The sequence below is a fragment of the Giraffa tippelskirchi genome, chromosome 13 (assembly GCF_054371585.1).
Source record: "Giraffa tippelskirchi isolate mGirTip1 chromosome 13, T2T-mGirTip1v1.2.pri, whole genome shotgun sequence".
In the NCBI taxonomy this organism is placed as follows: domain Eukaryota; kingdom Metazoa; phylum Chordata; class Mammalia; order Artiodactyla; family Giraffidae; genus Giraffa; species Giraffa tippelskirchi.
Window position 1 is genome coordinate 104608986 of NC_137287.1, and position 26215 is coordinate 104635200.

General features: G+C 50.8%; 2 protein-coding genes across 8 annotated transcripts in view; one reads left to right on the top strand and one right to left on the bottom strand.

The window, feature by feature from the left end:
• CDK5RAP1 (CDK5RAP1 mitochondrial tRNA methylthiotransferase) overlaps nt 1–26215 on the bottom strand; it is a 123263-nt gene that overhangs the window by 36224 nt on the left and 60824 nt on the right. For 5 of the 7 annotated variants that reach the window (XR_014073840.1, XR_014073842.1, XR_014073838.1 and 2 more), the window contains one exon: nt 21228–21402. The gene's annotated coding sequence lies outside the window, so the exon portion shown is untranslated. Of the gene's footprint in view, nt 1–484; nt 660–20734; nt 20891–21227; nt 21403–26215 lie in introns of all 7 variants that reach the window. The other 2 variants (XR_014073841.1, XR_014073839.1) reach the window with 2 other exon arrangements.
• LOC145533095 (uncharacterized) lies at nt 5824–24374 on the top strand. Its single transcript, XM_081559717.1, is given in 16 exon segments — nt 5824–5926; nt 6983–7044; nt 7046–7200; nt 9638–9742; nt 11019–11150; nt 12155–12239; nt 12347–12410; nt 12861–12946; nt 13723–13905; nt 16367–16420; nt 17693–17845; nt 19118–19185; nt 19433–19478; nt 19980–20043; nt 21914–21993; nt 24342–24374. Coding segments are annotated over 16 exon segments (1473 nt in total).

A 26215-nucleotide genomic window follows, 5' to 3' on the forward strand; every position in this document is an offset into this window, starting at 1 on the left:
CTAGGTCATGTTCAAGCACATCTGAGTCAATCGGGGCCATGTCCAAGCCATGTCTTGGTGACGTCAAAATACACGTGGACAAGGGCCAAGGTTTTGACCACGTCCCTGAGCTTCAGGAATGAGAAAGCCAGTTGCTGCCTCCTGCCTTCCATGTCAGTTTCTAGACCACCAATGGTAGGACAACCTCTTTGCTGGGGACACACGTTGATTGACCTTGGTGATGTGGTGGGTTGAGGGCTCACTGAACAGCGTGACTCTTGGAGGCAGGCTTTGAGCTCTGATCTGGACCCCTTGATGGTTGTTTGACCCTGGGATGTGGCTCCCCTTCTCTGGGCCTCAGTTTCCTTCTCTGTAAAATGGGGAGAATTGTAGTCCCTACCTTGGAAAGCTGTGGTGAGAATGAAATGAGAGAAAATGGTTCCTGGCACATGGGAAGTGCTCAAACAATGTCATCTGTGGGTGATGTCATTGTCATTCTTGTTACCTGAGCTCCAGGATGTTGGGTCTTATCACTGAAGTCACTTCCAGCTGAGACGGTGCATGACTGCCATTGTCTCCCTGGCTTCCCTGATGTCAGTAGGTTGGGGACAGACAATAAGTCCTCTGTTCTCCAGCCTTTGGGCCCATTCCAGCACACAGAGCTCATGTCCCATGGGGGCCTGGCAGGAAGGGGCGGGCGGGTGTTTCAGGAAAAGATGGTACCCAACTTTACAGTAAAAACAGCTGTAAGAACACCTCTCAACATGGAAAGGCAGCTAGAAAGGAGTTTCTCCGACAGGACATGGCTAGGCCCACACAGGGTGCTAACACCGGGGTCAGCGAACATTCACTGGGCAATTCTGAATGCCAAGCCCTGTGCTACAGTTCCCCACGCACCCTTGACCCCCAGCCACGCTTTGTGGTCCACATCCTACACACCACATTCCTGGGATTTTGAGCCCCCATTCACAAGGGTAATGAGACAGTACATCTCCATCTTGTCTGGGGTGGGGCTCCTCTGGCTCCCTAGGTTCCTACAAGGTTCGGTTGGGAGGTTTCTGCGGAGCCTGGAGGATGGGGCTGACCTCTGGTCTTTGCTGAACAGATGGCCACCCCGCCCTCAAGATCCTGTGTCAGAGGTGAGCGGCACAGACCTCTGGCCACGCTGGGGCACTTGTCCAAAACAGCCATGGCCATAGCTCCTGGGTTCTGACCATCCACGATCCCTTGGCTTCCTGGAGTTTGGTGGATAAGTAACCCTGCTATCTTTTTCCGTGAGAGCAGGGAACCACTCCACACTGGCTCCCCTGGTACCCCAGAGGGACTGAGCACCAGGTGTCCATGGGTCCCTTGCTTGATACACACTTTTATGGGCTGTCTCCCTCCCTGCCTCACTTTCCCCCTCTCCTACCAACGTCTCCTGTCACCACCTCCCAAATCGACTACCTGCATTCAATCCTGATCTCAAGCTCTGCTTCTGGGGAACCCAAACCAAGATGAGCATTTGTTCTGCAGGAACAAGGATCTTACAGACCTTCACTCGCACAGCCTTCTCTGTAGCCTATGGCGCTCCCACCTGACAAGTGAGGACACTGAGGCTCTGACAGCTCAGCCCGTCTACCAAGCAGCCCCTAGACATTACACAATACTGCCTCACTCTACTCTCTGCTCCCTCATCACTCTGCAGAGTCTCTGGCCCCCATAAAGAAGAGAGGTGGTCTTCTGTGCCAGTTCCCTTCCAATTTGCACCCTGAAGCACAGCAGCATCTGTACACCTCCAAGGCAGGAGCCCCAGATCCGAAGCTCCAAAATTTCAGCCCCTTCTTGGACTGGGGGAGGGAAAAGTCCTTGGCTTCTCTCTGAGCCTTAGCTGCTGCTGCTGCTGCTAAGTCGCTTCAGTTGTGTCCGACTCTGTGCGACCCCATAGACAGCAGCCAACCAGGCTCCTCTGTCCACGGGATTCTCTAGGCAAGAATACTAGAGTGGGTTGCCATTTCCTTCTCCACTGAGCCTTAGCAGCAAACACCAAACACCAAGTGATGTCACAGTAACTCTTCCTGCCTCGAAAGAGTCATTGTATTTGTCTTACAGATGAGAAGTCAAGTGACCACAGAGTCGTTGAAATGGTGGGCACCCAAACCTCACCCACTTGCCCTAGCCTCCCACATGAATCCACAGCAGGACAATGACCCAGTTTTCTTGTTCCTCAAAATAACAGGACAACTAATAGCCTCTGTTCCCTTAGAGTTACTCAGTTCCCAGCACAGGGCTAAACACGTCCTGTGGGTTAACATTCCCATTTTACAGATGAATAGACTGAAGCTCAGAAACAAGAGTAAAGATGTCTTTTACCTCTCTGTGTACAAGCTCTTCCCAGAGCTTCCCTTTCATGGAGGAGACACTCAGGAAATCTCCCATCTCTTAGCACAGATTAGTCAATAAGGTGAACAGAAACCATGGCACTTCAGCCAAAATATTCTCTCCTATTCTATTTAGAGAAGCCAGATACTGGAAGGGAAGGGAGACCTTGTGCGATCTCTGTACTTCTACCAACATCCTGCACCAGCTCTCAGTGGCTCAGATGAAGAAATTTACCCTAGAGCCTTTTTCTGCCAGAGGCAGGAGGATAGCAATTGACAGTAATGTTGAGGCCCAATCAACATAAATAAGGAGGACCTCCCAACTTTTAAAGCACCTTCCAACCAAAAAGTCCATGATTTTACAGGATCCTAGAAAAAGTACGTCCCATCTGAAATATTGTCCCCAACCATATTAACATTAGCCATTAGTTTTGACATTAGCTAACAACATTATCCTAGCATTTCCTGTGCAGCTGCTGCCTTCTAGAACCAGCCCTTCCACCCCAGCCCCTCTGCCCCATGCATCCAGCTCAAGAATGGAGTTTAACACCTGCCCTGACTGCATCCCTGATGGTGAAAGGGAAAGGAATTATCCACAAGGAGAACCCTATGGAAAAATCTAAAACCTTCGTAGAGGTGAGTCCTGCCCACCATTGGGATGGCTGCAACAGATGAGGGATGCTGACGCAGCCGGTTACACGCATTTACCATGTGGTACCAGTACCCACGAGAGGACCTTTACAGAGCAGTTTGGTTGGAAGCGAGGACTCGAGGTCTTGGAGCTGCGTACATAGTAACATTGAATTTCCCTTTCACTGGGTAGCCAGCTTCCTCTCTGAGCTTTGATTTCAAATCCCAGTTTTGTCACATACATGCTGTGTGACCTTGAGCAGATCACTTAGCCTCTCTGGGTCTTCATTTTCTCATCTGTAAAATCAAAATTAAAATAAGCAACTTCGGGGACTTCCCTGGTGGTCCAGTGATTAAGAATCCGCCTTCCAATGCAGGAGAAGTGGGTTCGATCCCTGGTTGAGGAACTAAGATCCCACATGCCACAGGGCAACTAAGTCTGTGCACCGCAACTACTAAGCCCATGCACTCTAGAGCTTCTTCTCAAGAATAAGAGAAGCCCACAAGTCTCAACGAAGACCCAGGACAGCCAAAAATTAATTAATTAATTATTAACTACGCAACTTTTTGGGAACCCTTCCTATGTGCCAGGCTCTGACAGCCACAAGACTTGCCCCACTGACTCTTTGTAATACCCCAAAGACATAGATAGATTTATTATTCCCATTTTGCAGACATGAGAAGTGAGGCTCAGGAGGGAAAGTAACTGGCCCACACTTACACAGCTACTGAGTGACAGTGGGGATTTGAACCCAGACCTGTCTGGCTGCAGAGGCATGGCATGGGTGACGTATATGGAACGGGCATGGGGAGCAGCCATGGGTGGTCACTGGGCCCTTCCCACGTCTGCTTCCACCCCTCACCTGCTCTCCTCCACACATACCCCAACATCCATCCTTGCTCCCTTGGGTTCTGTGACCACTGCATCCTGTAATAGCAGCCTCTTTGGGTCCCTCCTGAGAGCTGGAGGCTCAGCTGGAGGCCCTGCCCCCAGCTCCACAGCTCTGATGTGGCTCCTAAGGGAAAGGGCCCACCCCCCAAATCACAGGGCCCCCACACACTTCCTACCTGGGGTCTGTTGACCCAGAACTAGAGCCTGACGCTGGAACCCCAGTGACTGGCCCTACCAGTTTTAGTCAGAAGCCCCCAACAGTCTGGTGCCAAGAGGACCCCTCCCTCCACTGAAGGGCTCCGCTGAGCGCAAACCCCGCCAGGAGGCTGGACTTCCTGCCATGCTCCCATCCACCCAAGCTTCAGAGCTCAGGTTATAAAAGTCATGTCTTTCTGAGAAGCTGGTGACCGAGGCCAGGCAGAGATTCTGGACAGCCCTATTCTTGGAGAGGTAAGGACAGGGAGGCTAACTTGGGCATTTCTCAAATATTTCTTGAGCACCTACAATAATGTGGCGATGTGGTACAGAGATCAGTTTCCCTGTTTCTCAGCCAAACTGGGTTTGAATCCAGGCTCCACACCTACTAACTCTGTGACCTTGGGTGAGCCACCTCTCCTCTCTTTTGCCAATTTCTGTAAAATGCGCCTGCTTCAGTGATCCCAGACCACCATAGTAAGGATTCAACAATGCAATGAAGCTCGTAAAGCTCTCGGCATGGAGTCTGCTACACAGAGAGGACTCAAGTAGAAATCTCAGCCAGAATGATTCAAGACTGGTGTGATATGGAGAGGGCTGGTGAGAAGTACTAAGGGCAAGAAGGGAGGAGAGACGTGACTTGGGTGAACTGATTAAGAAAAGTGCCTGACAATGGGCGCTGCCTAAACGCTGGTTGGATGAGTTTCAAATCACCCCAGTAGCTGAATATAAATAGTTTATGCCATGAATAAAAATTTCCCAGTCCAAACTTCACAGCTGCAAGCAAACAAGAAAGTCTCTTTCTCTAGGACCCAATTTAATCACTGGTTTGAATTTCTGCCATTAAGCAACAAAAACCTGAATGTTGCTGATTTGAGGCAATGCCAGGATGCTCTCAGGCGCTCTAGAGCAGGCTCAGCCACTTTGGGAGCATCCTGTCCTCGCTCAGGGCCAGCAACTACCCTCTGGGTGGCTACTTCTTGGGCACTGGGGTGGAGGTGTGATGGCTCTTTAATGGGTCCTGCTTACCCTGGCATGTGCCCTGGAGGGGTCTATACCCGGCTGGTCTCTGCAGGTCCCAACTATACCCCCTTGGCTGCCTGGGCAGGGCTGAGGTTCAGCAGGCAGGAACTAGTACGAACGTACTGTTTGAAATATTGACGTATCTTCCTACTGGTTGGTAAAAAGCCCTAACTTCAAGCCCCCCAAGTGCCTACCCTGGCCACGGTGGTGTTTCTCCCAGGACCCCTACCCTATGTCCTCTCCTCAAGATTCAGAAACCTCCGTGGTTAAACGGGAGTACTACCTCTTTTAATGTCTCACAATATCACATAGTCGTGTTAACAGCTGTTGGGCACACTACTTGCTAAGTGCTTTGCACATATTACTGAGTGCATTTCCCACAACAATCTATGATTGTCTCCCATTTTATAGATGAGAAAACTGAGGCACAGAGAGGTCAAATAATCTGCTCAGGGTCACACAGTCAGGAAGTGGCAAAGTCCAGATTGGAAGCCAGCCCACTTGAAGGGAAAGGACATTTCAGGCAGAAGGAATGGAAAGCACTGATGTGAGATGGTGGGAAATACAGGTTGTGTTCAAGGACTGGTAGCTCTAGAGTGAGGGGGAAAAGTGAGGGAAGGAAAGTTGGAGAGATGGTTCTAGAAGAGGCAGAGCTGAGAGAAGCTGGGCAGTGGGTCTCCACTGAGGACATGGGGGTAGCGAGAGGGGTTCCCAGCCCTGTGTCCCCAGGTCCTGGGCAGGAGGATGCTGCTGTTCTGGGGGTCACTGCTCTGCTGGGGGCTGCTGGCCCAGGCCCAAGGCAAAGCCCAGCACTTCATGAACATCAGCAAGGATCAGCTGGAGACAGGTAAATTTTAAGGGGTGGGTGGCAGGAGGCAGGAATTCCGGGAAGGGCAGAGGGGGAAGGTGGTACCACCTCCCTACTCAAGCTTTTCCTCTTCTGGCCTCCCTGCCAACAAGCAGCAGAATTTGCCTTCCTTTGCCCAGAGCTGACCCCCACCCCCCCTGCTCTAACACTTGCTGTGGCTCGCTAGTGCCTTCAGGAGACCCTCCACCTCCTCATCCTGGTTTCCAAGGCCCTGCCTCTCCAGCCTCTTCTACCACCTGCCCCGACCAGCCCTAGAGACTTCCCAGGCTCCTTTGCTTGTGCTCTTCTTTACCCTGTTCTCCATCCCCCAACACAATGGATTCTGATTCATCCCTTAAGGCCAAGGTCTAACAGTCCCAATGTCCCCAGCAGAAGCAGGTTCCTTCCCACTGGGTTCCCACAGCCCTTTGATGAAACCTCATCTATGGTCTTATCCAAACATATTATACTTGTGACCCCGTCTGTCCGTCAGACAGACAGTTAGAGAACCCCCCTAACTCTGCTGTGAGGTCCTTCTTACCCAGTCACCTCTTACCCCATTCAGCATGATCCAACCTCACTGACCTTTATGTTTGATACACTCCCCAGGCTCATCACCACCTCAGGGCCTTTGCATGTTCTGTTGCCTCTGTCTACATTGCTCTCTCCCAATATCTTGCAATAGTGGATTTCTCCACTTCATTCAGGTCTCAGCTCAAATGCCTCCCCCCTCAAACAGGCTCTAACTGACCATTGTATCTAAAACAATCTTCCCCCATCATGCCCCAACTCAACTCCATTTTATTTTCAAAAATTGCTTTGCTGGCTTATCAAAGGGCTCAGTTGTTGCCTTTCGCTGCCCCCACCCCTAGAATGTAACCACCATGGGGGCATGAGTCACAGGGCTCCTGGTCCCTGAGCCCGGAAGAGAGTAAGCGCTTCATAAGTACTTGTTGCTAAATGACTAAATCGCTGGCCCGGGGCAGGTGCTGGTGGGCATCTGTTGAATGACTGAATGAAGGGTGAGCCCTGCCCTGAGGAGGGCCTCGTCCTCAGACATTTCAGACCTGCTCTTTAAACACCGTGTCCTGGACCGTGTGACCAGGATCCCTGTGAGGGGGGGCCACAGATGAAGGTGTTGCCATCTTGGACCACAAGCCCTTCGTAAAAAAAGGCCTCTCCAAGAAGAGCTGTGGGCTTGACCTGCCGCTGGTCAAGGGTCTGCTCTTGGGACAGAGCCTCTTGCCATGGGGAGAGCTGCTCCAGCTGGGGGGGTGAGTTCCTTCTGGCTTTTCTCCCTGCTCAGACTCAGTTCTCCTCTGTCAAGTGGACCACTGGGTGGGCGGTGGGAGCCCCAGGGTCTTTGGAGCTTTACTCCAACCTGGAAAGCCCTCAGCAAGTTCATTTTTGTTGTCCCTAAACCTCTCAAAAGGAAGCTTCCCTGGTCACTCAGATGGTAAAGAATCCACCTGCAATGCAGGAGACCTGGGTTCAATCGCTGGGTTGGGAAGATTCCCTGGAGGAGGTCATGGCAACCCACTCTCGTATTCTTGCCTGGAGAATCCCCATGGACAGAGGAGCCTGGTGGGCTATAGTCCATGGGGTTGCAAAGAGTCAGCACACAAACCTCTCAAAGCCACTTGAAATCCTCCAGGGAGTACTACCTGTTTAAGTGACTCAGTTCGTTGGACTTTGTCACAGCAGTCCTGACAAACTAATACAGTCAGAAAACCTGGACTTTTATTAAAATCCTCCAGATTTATTTAAAAAAACACAATGCAAGTTTGCAATACCCAGAGTCTCAATCAGGGATCTTTGCCAGGCAGCCCTCCAGCCCTCCACATTCAGCCTGCATCTGGGTATTGCAAAACTTGCATTATGTTTTTTTAAATAAATCTGGAGGATTTTAATAAAAGTCCAGGTTTTCTGATTGTATTAGTTTGTCAGGACTGCTGTGACAAAGTCCAACAAACTGAGTCACTTAAACAACAGAAATTCAGCAGACTGGAAGTCTGAAATCAGGCATTTTCCATATCTCTCCCCTAGCTTCTGGAGGCTTGCTGGCAATCTTTCATTTTCCTTGGCTTGTAGAATTATTACCCGATCTCTGCCTGCATCTCCATTTGGCAATCTCCCCAGGTGTGTGTCTATGTCTGTGTCCAAATTCCCCCTTTTGACAAGGACCCTAGTCACATTAGACAAGAGGCCCACCCTACTCCAGTATGACCTCATCTTGACTCTATCTGCAACAACCCTATTTCTAAATCAGTTCACATTATAAGGTACTGGAGGTTAGGAACTCAATAATACATGAACTAGGGGGTGGGAAACAGACACAGTTCAACCCATAATAGCAATTCTCTCTATAACCAAGATCTGCCCCACCTGGCCTGATCTCCCCCCATGACAGTCATGGATGTGAGGTCCTTAGTTCCTAAGTCAGTCCCTAGTCACAACTTCTGGTAAAATAAGTACCAGCATAAATGAACGCTGCTTATGTAGGTTGGGGCATGGATTCCTCCAAGGTCAGCCTCAGTAGTCACAGGTATGCCTCCAAATCCATCTCTCAGTGTGAGCGGGGAGAGCCAGAGAGGCCCTACAATGAGAGTCCAGAAGTTTTCTGATGGGGGTGAAATGGAATGAAAAGTCAGAGCACTAGAGGGGGGGTGCTTCCCAGAGAGGCCTGGAGTGGGTGCTGGGCCCATACTTGCCCCAGTGAGTGGTAGGACTGGCCACCACTCACCACTGCCCATGCATTGGCACCACCTCTGCCCACCCAGCCTGGCACAGGCTTGGAAAGGCCATAGAAAAAAACGCACAAGGTCCAAGTCATACTTCAAAGCTCTTTGGAAGTTTCCACGTTGGAGGCAGGCATATAGCTCTTAGGGAGTCTGACCCACCCAGGTCTTCCTCCAGCACTGGAACTCCTTGCTGCCCACTCCAGTAGGCATCAGATGAGTCACCAGCTTGTATCTAATATTTAAAAAGAACTCTGAGTTCCTCTTAGCTCAGAGAGATGCAGGGACCTGAGGCTATTGCAGGGAACAGAAGGCTCATGTCCTCCCTCCTGGATGCTCAGCTGGGCAGGTGGTCCCCGGGCAGAAGGCAGTGGGATCACCAGCCATCTTGCTTTCCCTGACTCCTGCTTGCTTGTGTCTTTTTTTGTAGAATGCTCTTATCTGAATTCAGACCTGTTAGATGGGCATGGATAGCTCCTCTGCTGTATTCTCATTTTGTGCAGGGTGACACTGACACCCAGAGAAACGAAGGGACTTGCCCAAGTCTTCAAGGCTTAGAGGCTGCAACAAGAGCCCAGTGTTCTGTAGCTGGGCTGGAGTTCAAGGCAGTGAAAAGTGAAAGTATTAGTTGCTCAGTCATGTCCGACTCCTTGCCAGCCCATAGACTGTAGCCCACCAGGCTCCTCTGGCCATGGGATTCTCCAGGCAAGAATATTGGAGTGGGTTGCCATTCCCTTTTCCAGGGGATCTTCCCAACCCAGGGATGGAACCCAGGTCTCCTGCATTTCAGGTGATTCTTTACTGTCTGAGCCACCAAGGAAGCCCTGAGAGTCATGGTAGGGGTTGTCCCAATGCTGCCCCTACCTTTCCTGGTGTCTGCCCCTATCCTAGCCAATACAGAAACACACACTCCACAGAGTAACAGGGGGCTTACCAGGCAACACAAAAACATCCCCACGCACACTGCTCACAGGTTGGTCATAGAAGATTCCGAAGGACCCGAGGTCACCTTGCAAGTCCTGAGTGATAGCCTGCTGCAGGTCACGTTGTGAAGCAAACTGTACCTCTCACTCCAGAGGTAGGTGTGTGGGCTGGGTGGGTGTGTGCTTTCTCCCCACCTCTCTCAGTTACAGGCAGCTGTGCAAGGCTAGCAAAAGCCTGCTGCCTATATCACCATAAGGGTCACAGTAATCCTTGAAACTTGGGCATGTTTCAAAGTCATTTTTTCTTTTTTTTTAGTATTTATTTATTTGGCTGTGTCGGGTCTTAGTTCCTGCACGCGGGAACTTCATCATGGTGCCCGGGCTTCTCTAGTTGTGGCGCGAGGACCCAGTAGTTGCAGCATGCGGTCTTAGTTGCCCCGTGGCATGTGGGATCTTAGTTCGCTCACCAGGGATTGAACCCACGTCCCCTGCGTTGGAAGGCAGATTCTTAACCACTGGACCACCAGGGAATTCCCCAAAGTCATTTTTTCTGAGGGAAAAACTGTAGGAGAGGGACCCGCCTACACAATGACTCACCCAGTGAATCTGCAGCAGAGGCTGAGATAAACCCTCTGACTTCTATGTCAAGGGACATATGTCATCTGGAGTAAAAGGTGGATGCTTTCACGGGATGATCCAAGGAAGGTCTGGCTCAAGCTCACCCTGAGGCCCAGCACACTGGAACTCGGCTTGAGCAAGGCCATCCATCCTCTGGGCTCATCCACAGAGAGTTATGATCAAGTCCTCTGCTGCCCTTGCCTGTTGTGAGAGTTCACTGACAGTCTGCGAGCTCAGACTGCTCCCTAAACGGTGGACGATACGCCATCCTGGGGTTGTAAACACAACAGACAACAGAGGGAGCGATACGGGCAGCCTTTGCACATGAAACAGGAAATCTCCTTGCATTGCCCTTAGGAACATCCAATCTCACCAATAAACAAAATTATTTTTGTAAAATATGGCATTTTTTTGTTTAGCTTCCCTTGCTAATTGAAAAGTGAGCACCAAGAAATATTTCTTTGATAGGGATGTGGCCACAGAGAAATACATCTCTGTTATATGAGAAACATATCATCACCCTTATAATGATGCACAGTAAAAACGCACTTGACCCTCGGCCTGGTGGGGACTGTAGTAAACTGGAGCGCACGTGGCCCATGTCCAGCTTACATCAGCCACCCTGTGAGGACACTGGCCCAGAGCTGCCAGATCTTTTAGGTTTTTCCAAAGTTGGAACTCCGTGTTTTTAATGACGTCTCCTAGTTTTTCACTTGAGCCCTCCAGACAACAGCAGGGCCCCACCTGCCGGTGAGTTCTGGACTCTGTCATGGGCTGTGACTTGGAGCCTGCCCAGACATGCTGTGCCTACAGGATCCTGCGGCTCAGAGTCATCAAGAACATCCGCATCGGGGCTCGGCTGGAGCAGACAGGGAACAAGACCCATGTGGCCTTTGAGGAGTGCCACACCCCACCAGGGTACCTGAGCATCGAGGTTCTGGATCAGTGAGTACCTACCCCCTTCCTGTGCTCAGTCCTCCACTGAGACTCCAGGCTGGGGCTGCCTCTCCCCAGCCCAGGTTGTCTAGAGTGACCAAGGGTGTTAGGGACAGGGTCATCTCCAAGGCCACCAGCTGTACACACCGCTCATCAGCATCTCCTGCCCCCATGTTGAGTATTATGGTCAAAGTGTGCATCCATGCAGGTTGAATCTTGTCTCAGCTGCTTCCTAACACTGAGCCCTGGCCAAGCTATTTGATTTCCAGGAGCCTCAGTTTTCTCACCAATAAACAGGATCACTCAGAGAACCCTGGCCACCCAGGGTGGTTGTCGGGGAGAGATGAGCTAACCTATGTGAGCTGCTGAGCACAGAACGTGCCACATACATAAAGTGGCCACTGCCTATGACTTTTTAAAAAACTAGTATGTATGTATGTATTTTTGGCTGTGTCGTGTCTTAGTTGCAGTATGAAGGCTCTGGAGAGCATGGGCTTAGTTGCCCCACAGCATGTGGGATTCTAGTTCCCTAATCAGGAATCAAATCCAGGTCCCCTGCCTTGGAAAGTGGATTTTCAACCACTGGGCCACCAAGGAAGTCCCCTACCTATGATTCTTAATATACTTAACACAAAAGCCACCTCCTCTAGGTTCCATTGACTTCCACTGCCAGCTGTGATCTCTCCCTCTTTGAAAATCCCAGAGACTTTATCAGAGAGAGAAATAAAGCGACAGAGGCAGAGAGGGAGAATCACAAAGAAATAAAGTTGAGGAGAACAAAGACTGGGAGAGAGAAAGCAAGAAGACAAAAAGGGGAGGAAACAGAAAAGGGAAGTGGAGAAAGAGAGGAGCAGTGAGAAGAGGGACACCAAGCTGGGAAGGAAGCAGCCATCCTGAGCCTCCTGGTTACACAGACCCGCTGGGGTCTCCTCCGCCTTGTCTGGACTACCCCCTCTGGCCTCAGTCTCCCCTTCCATGGTGTCTGAGACCCCATCTGCTCTCCACACCCCTAGGATGAACCCCCTCCTGGTGAACGAAGCTCTGCAGTTGGTGACAGATGTCCTGGACAAGGCACTGCCCTTCCTCCTGCAGAAGACAGTAAGTTGCTCATTGTCCCTGCCCGCTGAAAGAGGGGTATGACTCCTAGGCCGGCCCCTTGACCTCACCCCAACCTCAACGATGACCCCCTCATGCCTTTGCTCCAGGTGTGCCCCACTGCCACAACCCTGCTCAGTTCACTGCTGGAAGACCTGTTACATATCACTCTGTGTTCGTAGCTCCTTGCCAAGGGGAAGTGGGGCTTATCTGCTGTCCCTCAACTGCATGCCAGGAACTCATCTAGGCTCTGGGAATATGATGAGAAATAAAACAGACAAAGCTTTCACATGGGGAGTCTACTTCCTAGTGGATAGGGGGAAGGGGCATTATTATGTCTTATCACCTTGGTAACTCATTTCCCACTCTGAGCCTCAGTTTCCCTACCTGTAAAGTGGGGTTAACCACAACCTCACAGAATGGACCATCGTGATAACACATATAACCTGGCACAGAGTTATGGCTCATTAAATGTTCATTGTTACAAGAAGCTCAGGCCGTCCCACAATGAACATAAAGCTAAGCAGAGAAGGAAAAGGAATTTCTACTGCTTCGCAGCCTCCCCACACCCTTCCATTCATCCCCCAGAGAGGCTGGGACCCAGCCTCCATTTCCTCGTTGCAGCCCCAGCCAGCTCGGGCCCAGAAGACTTCCAGTACTATGTCACCACCAAAGAATTCACGGAAGAGGCCATCCTGATGAAACTCCAGGTGAGCCAGCCCCTGGCCAGGGCAGACCCTCTGGGGACATCCACAGGTCTGGGGGAGGATGGGCATGGAGGAGAATGAGGTGAGGCTTCTCTGGATAGGAGGAAGAGAAGGAGCAAGCAAAAGAAGTGGTGGGAAAAGAGGAGGAAAGAGGGAAAGGGAGAAGAAAGGGCAGAAACGGCAGGCCCTGCCCCCCGGGGCTCACACAGAGCCTGGGGAGTCCTGCTCAACCCTGGAGAGCAGGAGAGGCCACGGGGTTGTGTGTCCCATGAGCGAGAATTAGGCTCCAGTATAAGGGCAGGTGGAGCAGCCTGGGAGCAACAAGACAGTGTATAGTGCCCAGCTGGAAGGGACCCTCAGATGAGGAATCTGAGGCCAGGAGAAGGGATGAGGCTGGCTGCCCCCTCCTCCATGGGATGGTAGCAGGTGGGTCAGGAGGACAGGAGAATTTGAGTGAATAGAAAGGAGGCGCTGTTAACAAAGTCACTATCGCTTACCTGAGCGATAAGCAAGGAAGCAAAGTTCATGGATTCAAAACCCAGCTCCACCTCTTACCACATGTAAGATCTTGAGAAAGTCACTTCAGCCCTCTGGGACTCGTTTCCTCACCTATCAAATGGTTTCCATCTCCCGGTGCTATTGTGAGCTTGAAATGTGCGTGTAAGTGTTCAGCACTGTGTCTGGCACATAGTGAATCCTCTACATATTAACTGTAACCAGTTTTTGGCCAGGGAAGTTGTACTCACTGAATTTCTCCTTCCTTTTTCATTTTTCTGAAGCTTGTGACCCCCTGCAGTCCAGGCCAGAAAGTCCCAAGGCCTGACCACCTGGCCCCCAAGCCGCTCCCAAAATTAGCCCAGGGCAGCCTGGCAGACCTGGTCTTTTCACTGGAAACCTACAATGATATCCTGTCCTGCCTGTACACCAGCAAGGAGGTCCATGTGAACCCCCAGGACCCCATGGTGAGTGCTTGAAGAAGGGGAGTACATTACGTTATTGCTCTATTTTTCATATGAAGAAACTGAGGCCCAGCTGGCAGAAGTGCCTTTCTGGTGGGCCTAGGTAAGTCACTTCCTCTCTCTGGACCTCACCTGGAGAACTCCCATTCATCCTTCAGAACCCAGTATAGAAGTTCCTTCCTCTAGAAAGACTTCTTTGAACACCCAGGCCCCTTTGTTTTTCCTCTCTTCATAACACTTATTCTACAAATATGTATTGTAGGCCTACTGTGTGCCATGCCCTGTACACACAGTGTTTCTGCCCTTGAAGAGGTCAAAGTCTATTGGGGGAATAGAAACTAAACAAGAAAACAGTCAGATAAATAAAATAATGTATCTATTTATAATGAGCAGAGCAGTGGATAAGCAAGTGACTGGTGAAGGTGAGTGGGCTGCCCTGGACACTGAGGTCAGTAAAGACATCTCTGAGGAAGTGGCCTGAATGGTAGCAAAGACGCACACACCCACACAAATCTACAGGAATAGCAAGTTCCTAGGGTCAACAAGGGGGTCAAATGAGGGAAAAATCCAGGTCGATCACTGCTCAACAGCCCCAGCATCTCCCCATCACACTCTGAATAAAATCCAGGCTCCTCTCTGCAGTCCTGGGGCCTTGTGTGGTCTGGCCCCACCTACCTCTCTAGCTCTGTCTCCTCACCCACTAGACTCCAGTCACACAGGCTGGACTGGTGCTCACCTCAGGGCCTTTGCACACACTCTCTCCCTACCTGGAACCATCTTCCCTCCACTGTTGTTCTCAGTGCAAATGCCATCACCTCAGAGAGCCACTCCCTGGCCACCACATCGAAATATCTAAAGTAAGCTTTTTCTCTCTCTACCCTGTCTCTCTCTTTCTATTCTTTTCTCTTCAAAATATAGATCAAACTGTGTATATGTGTATGAGTAAAGTTACATGTGCAGTCATATATATATATATATATATACAAATATAATATATACACATAAACACACATATATGCAAAGTCATATATATACATATGTAATATATACACATAAACACACATATGTATATTTGTGTGTTCATTTCCTTAGCTTTGTGTGTTCACTGTCTCCCTCATTTTGAGGATGAGGACTGTGAACAGTATATTCTGTGAATACTCTGTATACTCTGTACACAGTATACTCTATACACAGCGAGTGCTCAGTAAATATTGAAATACAGAATCCCAAGATCCATATCTGGAAGAAATCTAGTGTTATTGCTCCATTTTTTACATGAGGAAACCAAGGACCAGACAGGGAAAGTGACCTTCCCAAGTCACCCAGCAGGTAGGATCAGGGCTAGAGCCAAGACCCCTGCTTCCCCACACTGTTCCCTCCTTTCCATACAGGTGTGGTAGCTCTAAGTCTAGATATGAACCCTATGATTCCATGTCCACAGAAATTCTTACACCAGTGGGTAAGGGTACATATGCAAGGGTGATCTTTGCAGCTTCACTTGTTACAGGGTAAAAAATAAAGTTAAACTAGGAGTCCATCAATAAGGAATTGGTAAAAATAAGTCATGTTATGGTTGTATATGGTGGAACACTAGGCAGCTGTTTAAAAGAATGGGGTTGTTCTATAGGTACTGATGTTGAGAGGAATAAACAAGGTGCAGGACCATGTGGTTAGAATGTTTCCATCTTTTCATTCTTCTGTGTGTGTAGAAAACAGTCAGGATATACTCCAAAATGTCAATAGTGGTTACCCTTGAGAATAGGATTTAGGAGAAAAGGGGGAAAAGTGTTCAGATGGACTTTCCATTTTTACTGTATACATTTTATAGTGTTTGTTCTGGTGATGTATGATTTTCAAAAATCAATAGAGCACAGATAGTTAAATACAAACATGATAAAGCAAGTGCAAGAAAATGTTAATAGAAGAATCTAAGTAATAAGTATACAAATGTTCTCTATAAAATTCTTTCAACTTTGCTGCATGTGTGAAAATTTTCACATGGTGCTTCCCTGGTGGTCCAGTGGCTGGGAGTCCAAGCTCCCAATGCAGGGGGCCCAGGTTTGATACCTGGTCAGGAAACTAGATCCTTTATGCCACAACTAAGAGTTTGCATACTGTAACTAAAGATCCTGTGTGCCACAACTAAAACCTGGTATAGCCAAATAAATAATAATTATTTTTTAAAAGAAAGAAAATTTTCACAATAAAACATTGGCCGGGGGGTGGGGGGTGGGGGTGGGGGGAATCATTGAAACAATAATGTCAACCTTTCCAGGTAACTCATGGTGAGAAGCCAGATGAATGGCTCCTCCTATGCTGAGACTGAGTGGTGTGCTGGTGGTGCCTTCAGCTGGGGACAATTACATCTCACTGAACCCCACTGACACCCCTCCCACCCCATGAACCTGTTCAGAAAGGATCTGCAGGCTTCTAAAGGCCAACGCATATCTTGCCCTTTTTCCAGGCTGCCAACCTCATCCAGCTATTGTCACTGAGCGCATTGGAACCTGAGCCCAAGGTGGGTGTGTTGCCTGCTTCTCCCCCAGAACCTCGGGCAGGATCTCAGGAAAGATTCTGGAACAGAGGACAGGATTGGGCCACACAGGCACGTTGCATTTGGCCAGACTTTCCTACAGTGGACTCTGGAAATCACTGTACATTCTTCACAAGTGATTAAAAGGGACAGTTCACTTAGCCCATTGTCCCACCCAGGTGATGTGGCCATGTGGCTGTCATTATTCACTACTGAACAAACTCCAACCCTGTTAAGGCATACCCAAGCACACGGCAGATAGCAGTGAACAGAGACTGTGTGCCAAACCCCTCCACCTACATCAACATAATCCTCAAAAAGCCTGCCCTCTCACCCCCTTTTTACACTTGTGCAAACTGAGGCTGAGCAGAGTGACTTCACTTGCCCATGTTCACATTGCTCAGTAAGAGGCAGAACCAGGATTTGTTCTGGTCCCAGACTCCAAGATCCATGCTCAGCATCCTCTCTCCAAAGGCTCTGAGAACAGGGAACCTGATGAACACAGAATAATTACAATAACCACAGTAGACAGGGCTTCCTTGGTGGCTCAGATGGTCAGGCATCTTCCTGCCATGCAGGAGACCTGGGTTCGATCCCTGGGTCAGGAAGATAACCTGGAGAAGGCAATGGCAACCCACTCCAGTTTTCTTGCCTGGAGAATCCCATGGAGAGAGGAGTTCATGGGATCACAAACAGTCAGACACGACTGAGCGACTAACACACACACACATACAATAGATAACAATAGTGCTACTAGATGCAAAGTTCCTTTCTAAGCACTTTACATTAATTTACTCATTTAATCACCACAACAACTTGATGAGGTAGTTGTGATTATTATCCCCATTTTATTGGGTTGGCCAAAAAGTTCGTTCATTCCAAAAGCTGTTATGGAAAAACCCAAATGAACTTTTTGGCCAACCCAACGCAAGCATGAAAGTTGAGGCACAGAGAAATTAAGAGAGTTGTCTCAGGCCACACAGTTTAGAAGCAGCAAAACTAGACTCTGGCTCAAAAATCTATACTCTTATCTGCTTTGCATGCCCAGGAAAGGGGGGGATGTCATTTCACGTCAGAGGAGCTCAGGGAGGGTAAGTGACCTTCCCAAGGTCACACAGCAAGTTGCTACAGAGCTAGAGTGAAAACTCAAGACACTCTGGCTCCTAAGATGGCCTTGTTCCCCTCCTTCCCAGCTGGGAGCTAAGGAACACCATCTTCTGTCTTGGCCGGCACCTTCTCTGCTTTCACCTTATTTAGACTTCTGATCAGTCCAGAGGGAACGTGGGACAGATCATCAGCACCCCTAATCCTCCCATCATCCACCTTGACGGCCACACAGCCTCCGTCACCCAGCTGGGCTCCCTGCTGCTGCTGGGGTCCAGCAACACCTCCCCTGTCTCAGTTTCTTGGGTGAGTAAGCCTCAAAGTTCTTTGTTCCTCAAGGAGCTTGGGGCCACTTGAGGGCCCCTCCAGGGCCAGCTGACTGAGGCAGTGTGACAGAGGGCAGTGACAAACCTTGCTACCATGACATCTGCTAACATTCCATAGCTGTGCCTGTTGTGAGAAAATTAAAATACTTTCACACCTGCTCCCTTAAGTCCAGCTCCTGTACTCCCCAGAAATCTCTTCAGCAACTATAGGGTTTTGCCTCTGATACCCTCTTGACTGTCTCTTCTGGACATGGCTGCATTGAAACCCTTGTCCACAAAACCAGGAGAAAACCCAGAGAAACACAGTTCATGGAGGGCTAAATGTGATTGTATTCTCTGCTCCCCAAGAGAAAGGTGACCCAAGCTAGAGAGGGCTGGACCTGGGAGGAATTCTGGAGAAAGACAGCTCCATTGAAGTTTCAATCTGTCTATCCTGAGCCCCGCTGGGGTTCCTACTTCCCACTCTGCAGACCTTGAAATTGGGAAGGCACTGTGGGACACAACTTAGCAGCTAAACAACAAGTGTGGGGCAGAAAGGTCGCCACACTATAGGTGAGCTTAGGACCATCTGGTGTGTGTAACTGGATCCTGGGAACTTAGCTGGGTTGATTCTCTGGACCAGACATCAGGCATCTCTGGCTGGTACTGAAAATTCTGGTTTCTGGTTTAGGAGGTAACCGTGTGAATTATGGAGGCCCAGGGACAACCCCCTCAAAACTGAGGGGTCCTCTGGCTACCAGCTAGCAATTCCACCACAAAATGATTCATTGAAAAGGCCTTCCCTCCACTGGGCTGAGCTTCCCCCTCCCTTCGTATCCTGCCCTGGCCTCCAGGAGCACCCAGCACCCACCCAGTGCTCTTTCCCATGGCAACACCCACACATTCGTGGTCTGAACTCACAGGAGCCAACAGCTGGAGCTGGGGAGAGGATGGGGTGAGGGGGGCTGGCCCTGAACAATGTAGGGTGTTCAGTTCAGTCACTCAGTCGTGTCCGACTCTTCGCGACCCCATGGACTGCAACACGCCAGGCCTCCCTGTCCATCACCAATTCCCAGAGCTTGCTCAAACTCATGTCCATTGAGTCGGTGATGCCATCCAACCATCTCATCCTCTGTCATCCCCTTCTCCTCCCACCTTCAATCTTTCCCAGCATCAGGGTCTTTTCAAATGTAGGGTGGGGGTGCAGGAAATCCCTCCATCTGGAATATGAATTCCTCTCCTGTTCTGACCTAATAATCTCCACTCCTCAAAGAAACTCCTTTCAAATGCTGTGTTTTCCTCGAAAAATCAGGAATTAAAACTCCAGTTCACTCCAAACAGGTAAACATTTTTGTTTGGGATGTTCAGGAAAAAATGAGGGGATTGATAGGGAGTGTGGAAGGAGAGAGTGTGGTTTCGGGGTGCAAGTCTCCCAGCTCACTGTCAGCTGGATGGAGCTGTTGAGAGGAGGAGGGAAGGCAAGGGGCGGGGGAAGGTGTGCTGTGACTTGAAGTCACTGAACACTGCACCCTACTCCCACCCCAAGCAACTGCCATGACTTAAAAGGGTGATCTCTTTTCTCTGGTAGAATTACAGTCATCCTGGGCCCTTACCCTGCTGGCCTTGAAAAGCAGGTGAGTTTCTTTCCTTACCCTTGGCCTCTCATGGTTCTGAAGGACCCACCCACAGGCCTGAAAGAAGGCCCTGAGTCACTGATGTCGGGGTGGGAAGCCTCACTCGCTTTCTGGGTGATCTCATCCTGCCCACAGGGGCGGGGAGAACCCTCAGAATGTCAAGTTGTCTGTTTCATTCTTTCATCTACTTAACAAGTTGGTCCCCGTGATACTCTGCCCCTGGGGTTTTCTCTGGTCCACCTGGTTTCCTGGACTGCCCTGCAGAGAAACAAAGAATCTTACTGTGACCTGGGGTGAGGCGACCCTTTTTCAGGGCCCCCAACGTTCCCCAGTCCCTTCATGAATCTGGTCATCTGGCTCCAATGCCCTTTAATCGTGGAGTTCCCAGGACTACTCCTGGTCTCCTGTGGGCACCTGGACACTGGAGTCCCCCCATTCCCGTGGTCGGAATCTGCCAAGCCAGTGGAAGTGACCTTCCTGTTCCTCTTTCATTTCTTGTAGAAAGAACGTCTGGAGGCCTTTCTTTTCGAGCTTTTGAACTGGAGGGTCCTACCCCGTCACAACAGCGAGTGCCACTGAGTTTCTACTCAGGCCCGCGTGCCACACGGCTGGGGGCCACATCAGCCATGCCTGAAGCCCCGCGCAGACAGCTGGCTTCTGCCTTGTCCCCTGGGCTCACTTGAGAATTGCAGAGACCTTAAAGTCTGGGGGGGTGGCAGATGAAGGGCAGGAGAGAGGCCACCTGTGCCTTCCTGTTCTTTGCCCAGGCCACTAGTGGTAACAAGACCTCAGAGTGGGGCGAGGAAGGGCTTCATAGGGAGGTGGGGGTAACATGATGGAAAGTGAGAAAAGGAGGGGCCCTCAGAGATGGTGGAGCCCACAGCTCAGAATTCCTACACCTGCAGGGGCCAGGTAGGTAACACACCCAAAGGAAGCAGCCCAGATCGGGCCTATGGAGAATATGTCCCACCTTTAGTGGGCAGCTAGCACTCAGCTGGGGCTTCCCAGGTGGCTCAGTGGTAAAAGAACCCACCTGCCAATGCAGGAGACAGAAGAGACTCAGGTTCGATCCCTGGGTCAGGAAGATCTTCTGGAGGAGGACATGGCAACCCACTCCAATATTCTTACCTGGAGAATTCCATGGACAGAGGAGCCTGGTGGGCTACAGTCCAGGGGGTCCCAGAGTCAGACATGACTGAGCGACTGAGCACACATGAACACTCAGCTCAAATGAGAGCAGAGAAGATATTTTTTACCTTTGAGAGACGCCAGAAAGCTGAACTTTTTGAGACATCGCCTCCATCTTAGATAACAGCAACAAAATCAAACTTTCCCAAAACACCCTTGTCTTAGTTTGAGTTTCCTGGGAAGCAGATCCTGAGGTAACAGAGTGCAGGCAGCAGGAAGTGGTCCTGGGAAGATGCAGGAGTGTGGGAAGTGAGTCTTCCAGAAATGTAGAGCGTAGTCAGGCTCCTCTGCCCCGTGGCACTCACGGCTTCCCTCTCCTTCCACCTCTGCTGATGCGGTCTGGGTAACCCTCACTGTCTACTCAACACCTGCTGCCCATCACCTGTCTACCCACATGATTATTTAGCCATTGCCTGTGACCCAGCCAGAGAGTGAGCTGCCGGAGGGCAGGGACCCCTGGTTTTGTTTTTTGTGTTCCTACATCTTGTCCAGTGCCTCCCACCCAAGAGACCCTCAGGAAGTATTAATACATGTAGGGTAAACAGTTCAGACTTCACTCACCTCTGAGAAATCACCTGGCTCAGCCTCCTCCTCTTTCAGAGAGACCCAGAGAAGTCCCCCGTGGAATTACCCAAGGTCACTCCGCAAGTCTCCGGCAGATCTGAGCCCAGAACCCTGGCTCGTTTCCCCGACATGAGCTTTCCTCTGTGCTCCAACTTGAGGACTTGTGTTAGGACTGCAGAGTGAAGCCAGAGGAACAGAGAGGGGCTCAAATGCTGAGGAGGCTGAAGGGTTTACCATCTGTTCTGTGGCACACAGTAGCCAGGGAAGGTTCTGGGCATGAAGTGAGCCAATTCGTTTTCAAGAAGGGGAACCAAATGGAGGTGGAGGATAGTAGTTATGGACGGTCCAGCAAGGCAGCCAGAGCCCAGGTGGGCAAGTGTTAGTTGTGTCCAACTCTTTGCGACTCCATGGACTGTAGCCTGCCAGACTCCCCGTCCATGGAATTCTCCAGGCAAGAATACTGGAGTGGGTTGCCATGCCCTTCTCCAGGGGGTCTTCCTGACCCAGGGATCGAACCCAGGTCTCCCACATTGCAGACAGTTTCTTTACCATCTGAGCCACCACGGAGGCCCCCAAGTGGACAAGGATGCAACTTTATCTGGAAGAGCAGAGAGGAAGACACATCCAGCCCCATAGACACCTGCCCACAGCACACTGTGCTCCCCCGCCCTCCCCTCTTGCAGACCTGCTCAGAGAACAAGGCCTCCTGCTGCCCAACATCAAGGGCATCTCCTTCGACCAGGCGCGAATGGAGCCCTCCGAGGTAAATGCTGGGAAAAGGAGCTTCCCAGGACCCACATGGGAGGTCAGAGCTACAAGGGCCACGGGGCCCTACAGGGGCCTGTCCCCATCCCATGGAGGGGGACGTTGAGGCTCAGGCAGAGGAGGCACTCCCTTGACCTTCCTCATCTCACTGTCTGTTCACAGCCATACTGGGTGGGCTGCCTCATTTACAGGTGAGGGAGCTGAGGCTCTGAGATGGGGGGGCCTCCATGAATCCCTCCAGGAGCCACACCCCTGGCTCTCCGAGAGCTTCTAGGCCTTACACAGGTGATCTTCACAATTAGCTCCATGAAGCCGACACTATTACTTCTCCCATTTTACAAAAGAAAGGTAGAGAAACTTGCCCAGGGCAGCAGAGCCAAGATTCCAACTGGGGTTCATGTGACTTCAAAGCCTGTACCCTTAGCCTGGACTGCCCACCACACTAGAAATGGGTATCCTGACCCCCAGGAACAGGGTTGCTGCCTCTTGCACCTGCTATCTGAATGCCAGGAAGAGAAGATGCTGCCAGAGACCAGAGGGCAGGGAAAACCAGCAGAGGAACCACAGAGGTGATTCCATCGGCGTTTGCCAGCTCTGAATCTGCCCCCAGAGTCGCCTCGCCCCCTCAGCCCTCTGTCCTTCCCTCTGTGGGTGAACCTGAGAAGAGGCTGATAGGAAAGGACAGAGCTTAGAGATGCCCTTCATTTCTTTGTTCCTGCCTTAAAAAGACCCTCACTCTTAAACAGCAGCACAGGAAGGGATGGTTAGTGCAAGGCAGAGAGAGAATCACAGAATCTCTTGGCTGTACAAGCTCAGGCAAGCCACTAGCAGTCTCTCAGCCTGTTGTCTCCGTTTGGGTAATGGAGACAAAGATAGTTCTCCCCTTGGGGCAGAAGTGAGGGCTCCCCTCACAAACAAGAGCAACCATTAAGGCCAACATTTGACAGAATGTGACCCACCACCCCAGACATACAGTTTGAGCTTCAGGACCCCCTGTTATGCCAAATCCTGGACCCAGCACTCCCAGTTCCCAGTCCTGACAGTCAGGAAACACCAGAAATCTGCTTTCAAGGACCAGAAGTTACTGAGCAGAAGGAGGCAGCGGGGGACAGCAGCAGTTCCTATCAAAAACCCCAGCTCCTCACCTGTGCTGCTCCCCACCCCCAACCTCAGACTCTGCCCTAGATTCAACCCAGGGTGGCCCTAGTTGGGAAGGGTCAGCTCCAGGTGACTCTAGCAGGTCAGGGCTGAAAGGGCTACTAGAGGTAATACAGGGGCCCGCCTGCTCAGAAATGTTGCCACAAATCCTGGCTGTGGGGGCCAGTACCCAGAAGAATAATCAAGGGCATAGCCCCTGCAGTTACTATATAACCAGACCTATAGACGCAGGCAGACTTCCTTATGGCTGAGTGGTGAAGAATCTGCCTGCCAATGCAGGAGATATGGGTTTGATCCCTGGGTCAGGAAGATCCCCTGCAGAAGGAAATAGCAGCCCACTCCAGTATTCTTGCCTGGAAAATCCGAGGGACAGGGGAGTTTGGCAGGGCTATATTCCATGGAGTTGTACAGTTGGACATGACTTAGCAACTAAACAACCATAACAACAACCGAGAGGCAAGGGGAGAAAGTGTGGGTGGGCTCAGTGGCTCACTCATTAATTCACTTCTATACTGTTCCATGCTGTCAAGTTGATGACTTATTGTACAACTCTAGAATGTACCACCTATACTGTAGTGTACATGAACGACACACCACCTAGAGTTGGACAGTGCACAACCTGTACATCCTTCCATGGCTGCCCTCATCACTCACTCATTAATTCAGTCAATAAATGTCACTGGCTGCTCTGTGTCTGGCCCTCTGCTGAGTGATGCTGAGATACAGATGAGGTAGACCCAGGGCCTAAACCTTCCAGGAGCTCCCATTCTTGTGGGGGTGGGGGGAAGGGTGCAGGAATGAATGGATTGCAGCAACATGGTCAGGTCTGGCAGAGCTTTGAGCATTGTGGGTGGGAACAAGTGAAAGCCTCCAACCCACCTCAGGGTGACCCAAGCAAGACAAACTCCAATGCTACAAAAATATGAGAGTCATCTTGATACACAGGCTTTCAGGACAAGACCCAAAGACTGGTCTGCCCCTTCACTCACAAACATTCCCAAGACCCCCCTCCCCCTCCACTCTATCCCCCTGTCCAGTCAGCTCCTGACTATGCCCTCTGGCCACCAGGAGAAGGCATGTCCTCAGGGCACACAGTCCCTCTCAGGAGTGGCAGGAGCAGCCTCAGGAAGAGCTGGCTTTGTGCACGGTGTGGACCAAAGGGAGGCATCTCCCTGCTTCTATCCACAGGGCTACCTGCTGCTGACCGTTCCGGAAGAATAGCCAGTTCTTACTGAGAGCCAGTCCCTCCCCTCAGCCACAAGTGCTCCAGGCCCTTGAGAGTCCAAAAAGGCTATAACCGCAGCCACAGTAGAAAAATCACAGTTGCAGTAAAGATGATTCTTGCTTGAGGAGTCTGGTTCTGAATTTGTTAAGGGATTCTGCGAAGTGGCCAGGCCATTCTGAAATGTTTCAATGAAGGGATTGCCTCCCTGGCTGTTCCTGTTTTCCCTTAGCCCCTCAGAGAAGTATTCTGAATTCTGTATTCAGTGTCTTAGATGGTGGAAGTGCCTCAGAAAATGGAAAAGGGGCTTGAGCTCCGAAAGCCCAGCCCCTGAGAGGATGGGGTGTGGAAAGGATGGGAGGAACATATGTACACAAGAAAGCTGTCCTGCTCAAGAGGGAGGAAGAGAAAGGAAGCAGGAAAGAGAGCCCCTAAGAAGAGAGGGACCACAGGAGACAGATGTTTGGGAGGCCCTGAGCAAGGAGGGAAGCAGGCAGACCCCCAAGTAGGTGAGTGCTCGTGAGATGCCCACACCTCAGAGTTCCCCTGACCCCAAAGGCATGGTGAGCAGCAGAGTGATTTTCATGTGCTCAAGAGCAAGGCCATTGAGGGAGAGAACCAGGAGCGTCCTCCCCATCAACCTGCCAGCCCCACGTGGCCCAGGCAGAGCAAAGCAGCAAGCAGAGAAAAGCCAGGCACCAGAGGGCTTTGCAGTCCAAAATGTAAAGAGCACCCTGGCTGTCAAAGGTGGAGGGATGGCCTAGCAGAGGGACGCCCCTCCCACACCTGGGCACCTGTCAAAGCCCACAGCAGGTCGGGCCCCACCCCAGAAAAAGGCAGATGGGGGGAAACTTCAGACTCTTACAGAGACTCATAGCAGGCTCTGTCTTGAGAATGAATAGGTAGTCAGCTGCCCAGGAACCCCAGCTGGCCTGTGAAACTGGAGAAATTGCTGGGGAGGCCATCCTGGGGACTGATTCTCTACTGTGCAGCCCAAATTATGGGGGGAACTCACGGGTCTGCTGCAGGGTCCCTGACTGTAGGAGGAGGTGAGAGCCCAGAGCAGACCACTTGTGAGTTCTTTACCTGACTTCTCAATCTGTTTTACAAGCCTCACCTTGAAGGAAAAAAGTCCCCACAGGATCCCCCAGTGCAGGAGCCATCAGGAGGACTTCAGGCAGGAGGGCAGGACTGACCTGTTCTTGGACCTCACCCTTGACACGTATATGACACACCCAAGATAAGGTGGAGGCTAGAACACACTTTCCCAGAGGAGACGTGAATCTTTACCCCCAGCCCAGAATTTTCCCACTTGTGTGTGACCACATCGCCTGGCACAAGGTAGATACTAAGTGCAAAATGATTGAATGGAGACTTCCTCAGGACCCTGGCTTGCTTTTCAGCAGGAATGACCTGTCCAAGCAGGAGAGAGCCTCTCCCTCCAGCCTTAGAAGATCCTCATTCCTTTCCTACGGCTTTACCAGATGCATGTCACTCTGCAGTCTGCAGACACTGTTATCCCATTAAACCTGGTGATAACATTGGGTGCTCCCTGATAGGGTGTGAGATCACTCCCATCTGCCAGCAGGGCAACACCACTTCTGATGCTAGAAGTCAAGACAGGGGCTCCAAAGACCACCCTCCTGCTACCTCCACCCCATATGATCTCTCTCTGCTGCCACCCAGGCCTCTAAGCTCAGCTAAGGAGCAAACAGCCCAAAACATCTCCTACACTCACTGGCTCTGGTGACCTAAGGTCTTCCCCATAAAGATCCCCCCGAAGGTCTTCTTAAGAAATACATCTTTTTAAGAAGTGATTTTCAATTTTTCAAGGCTCACG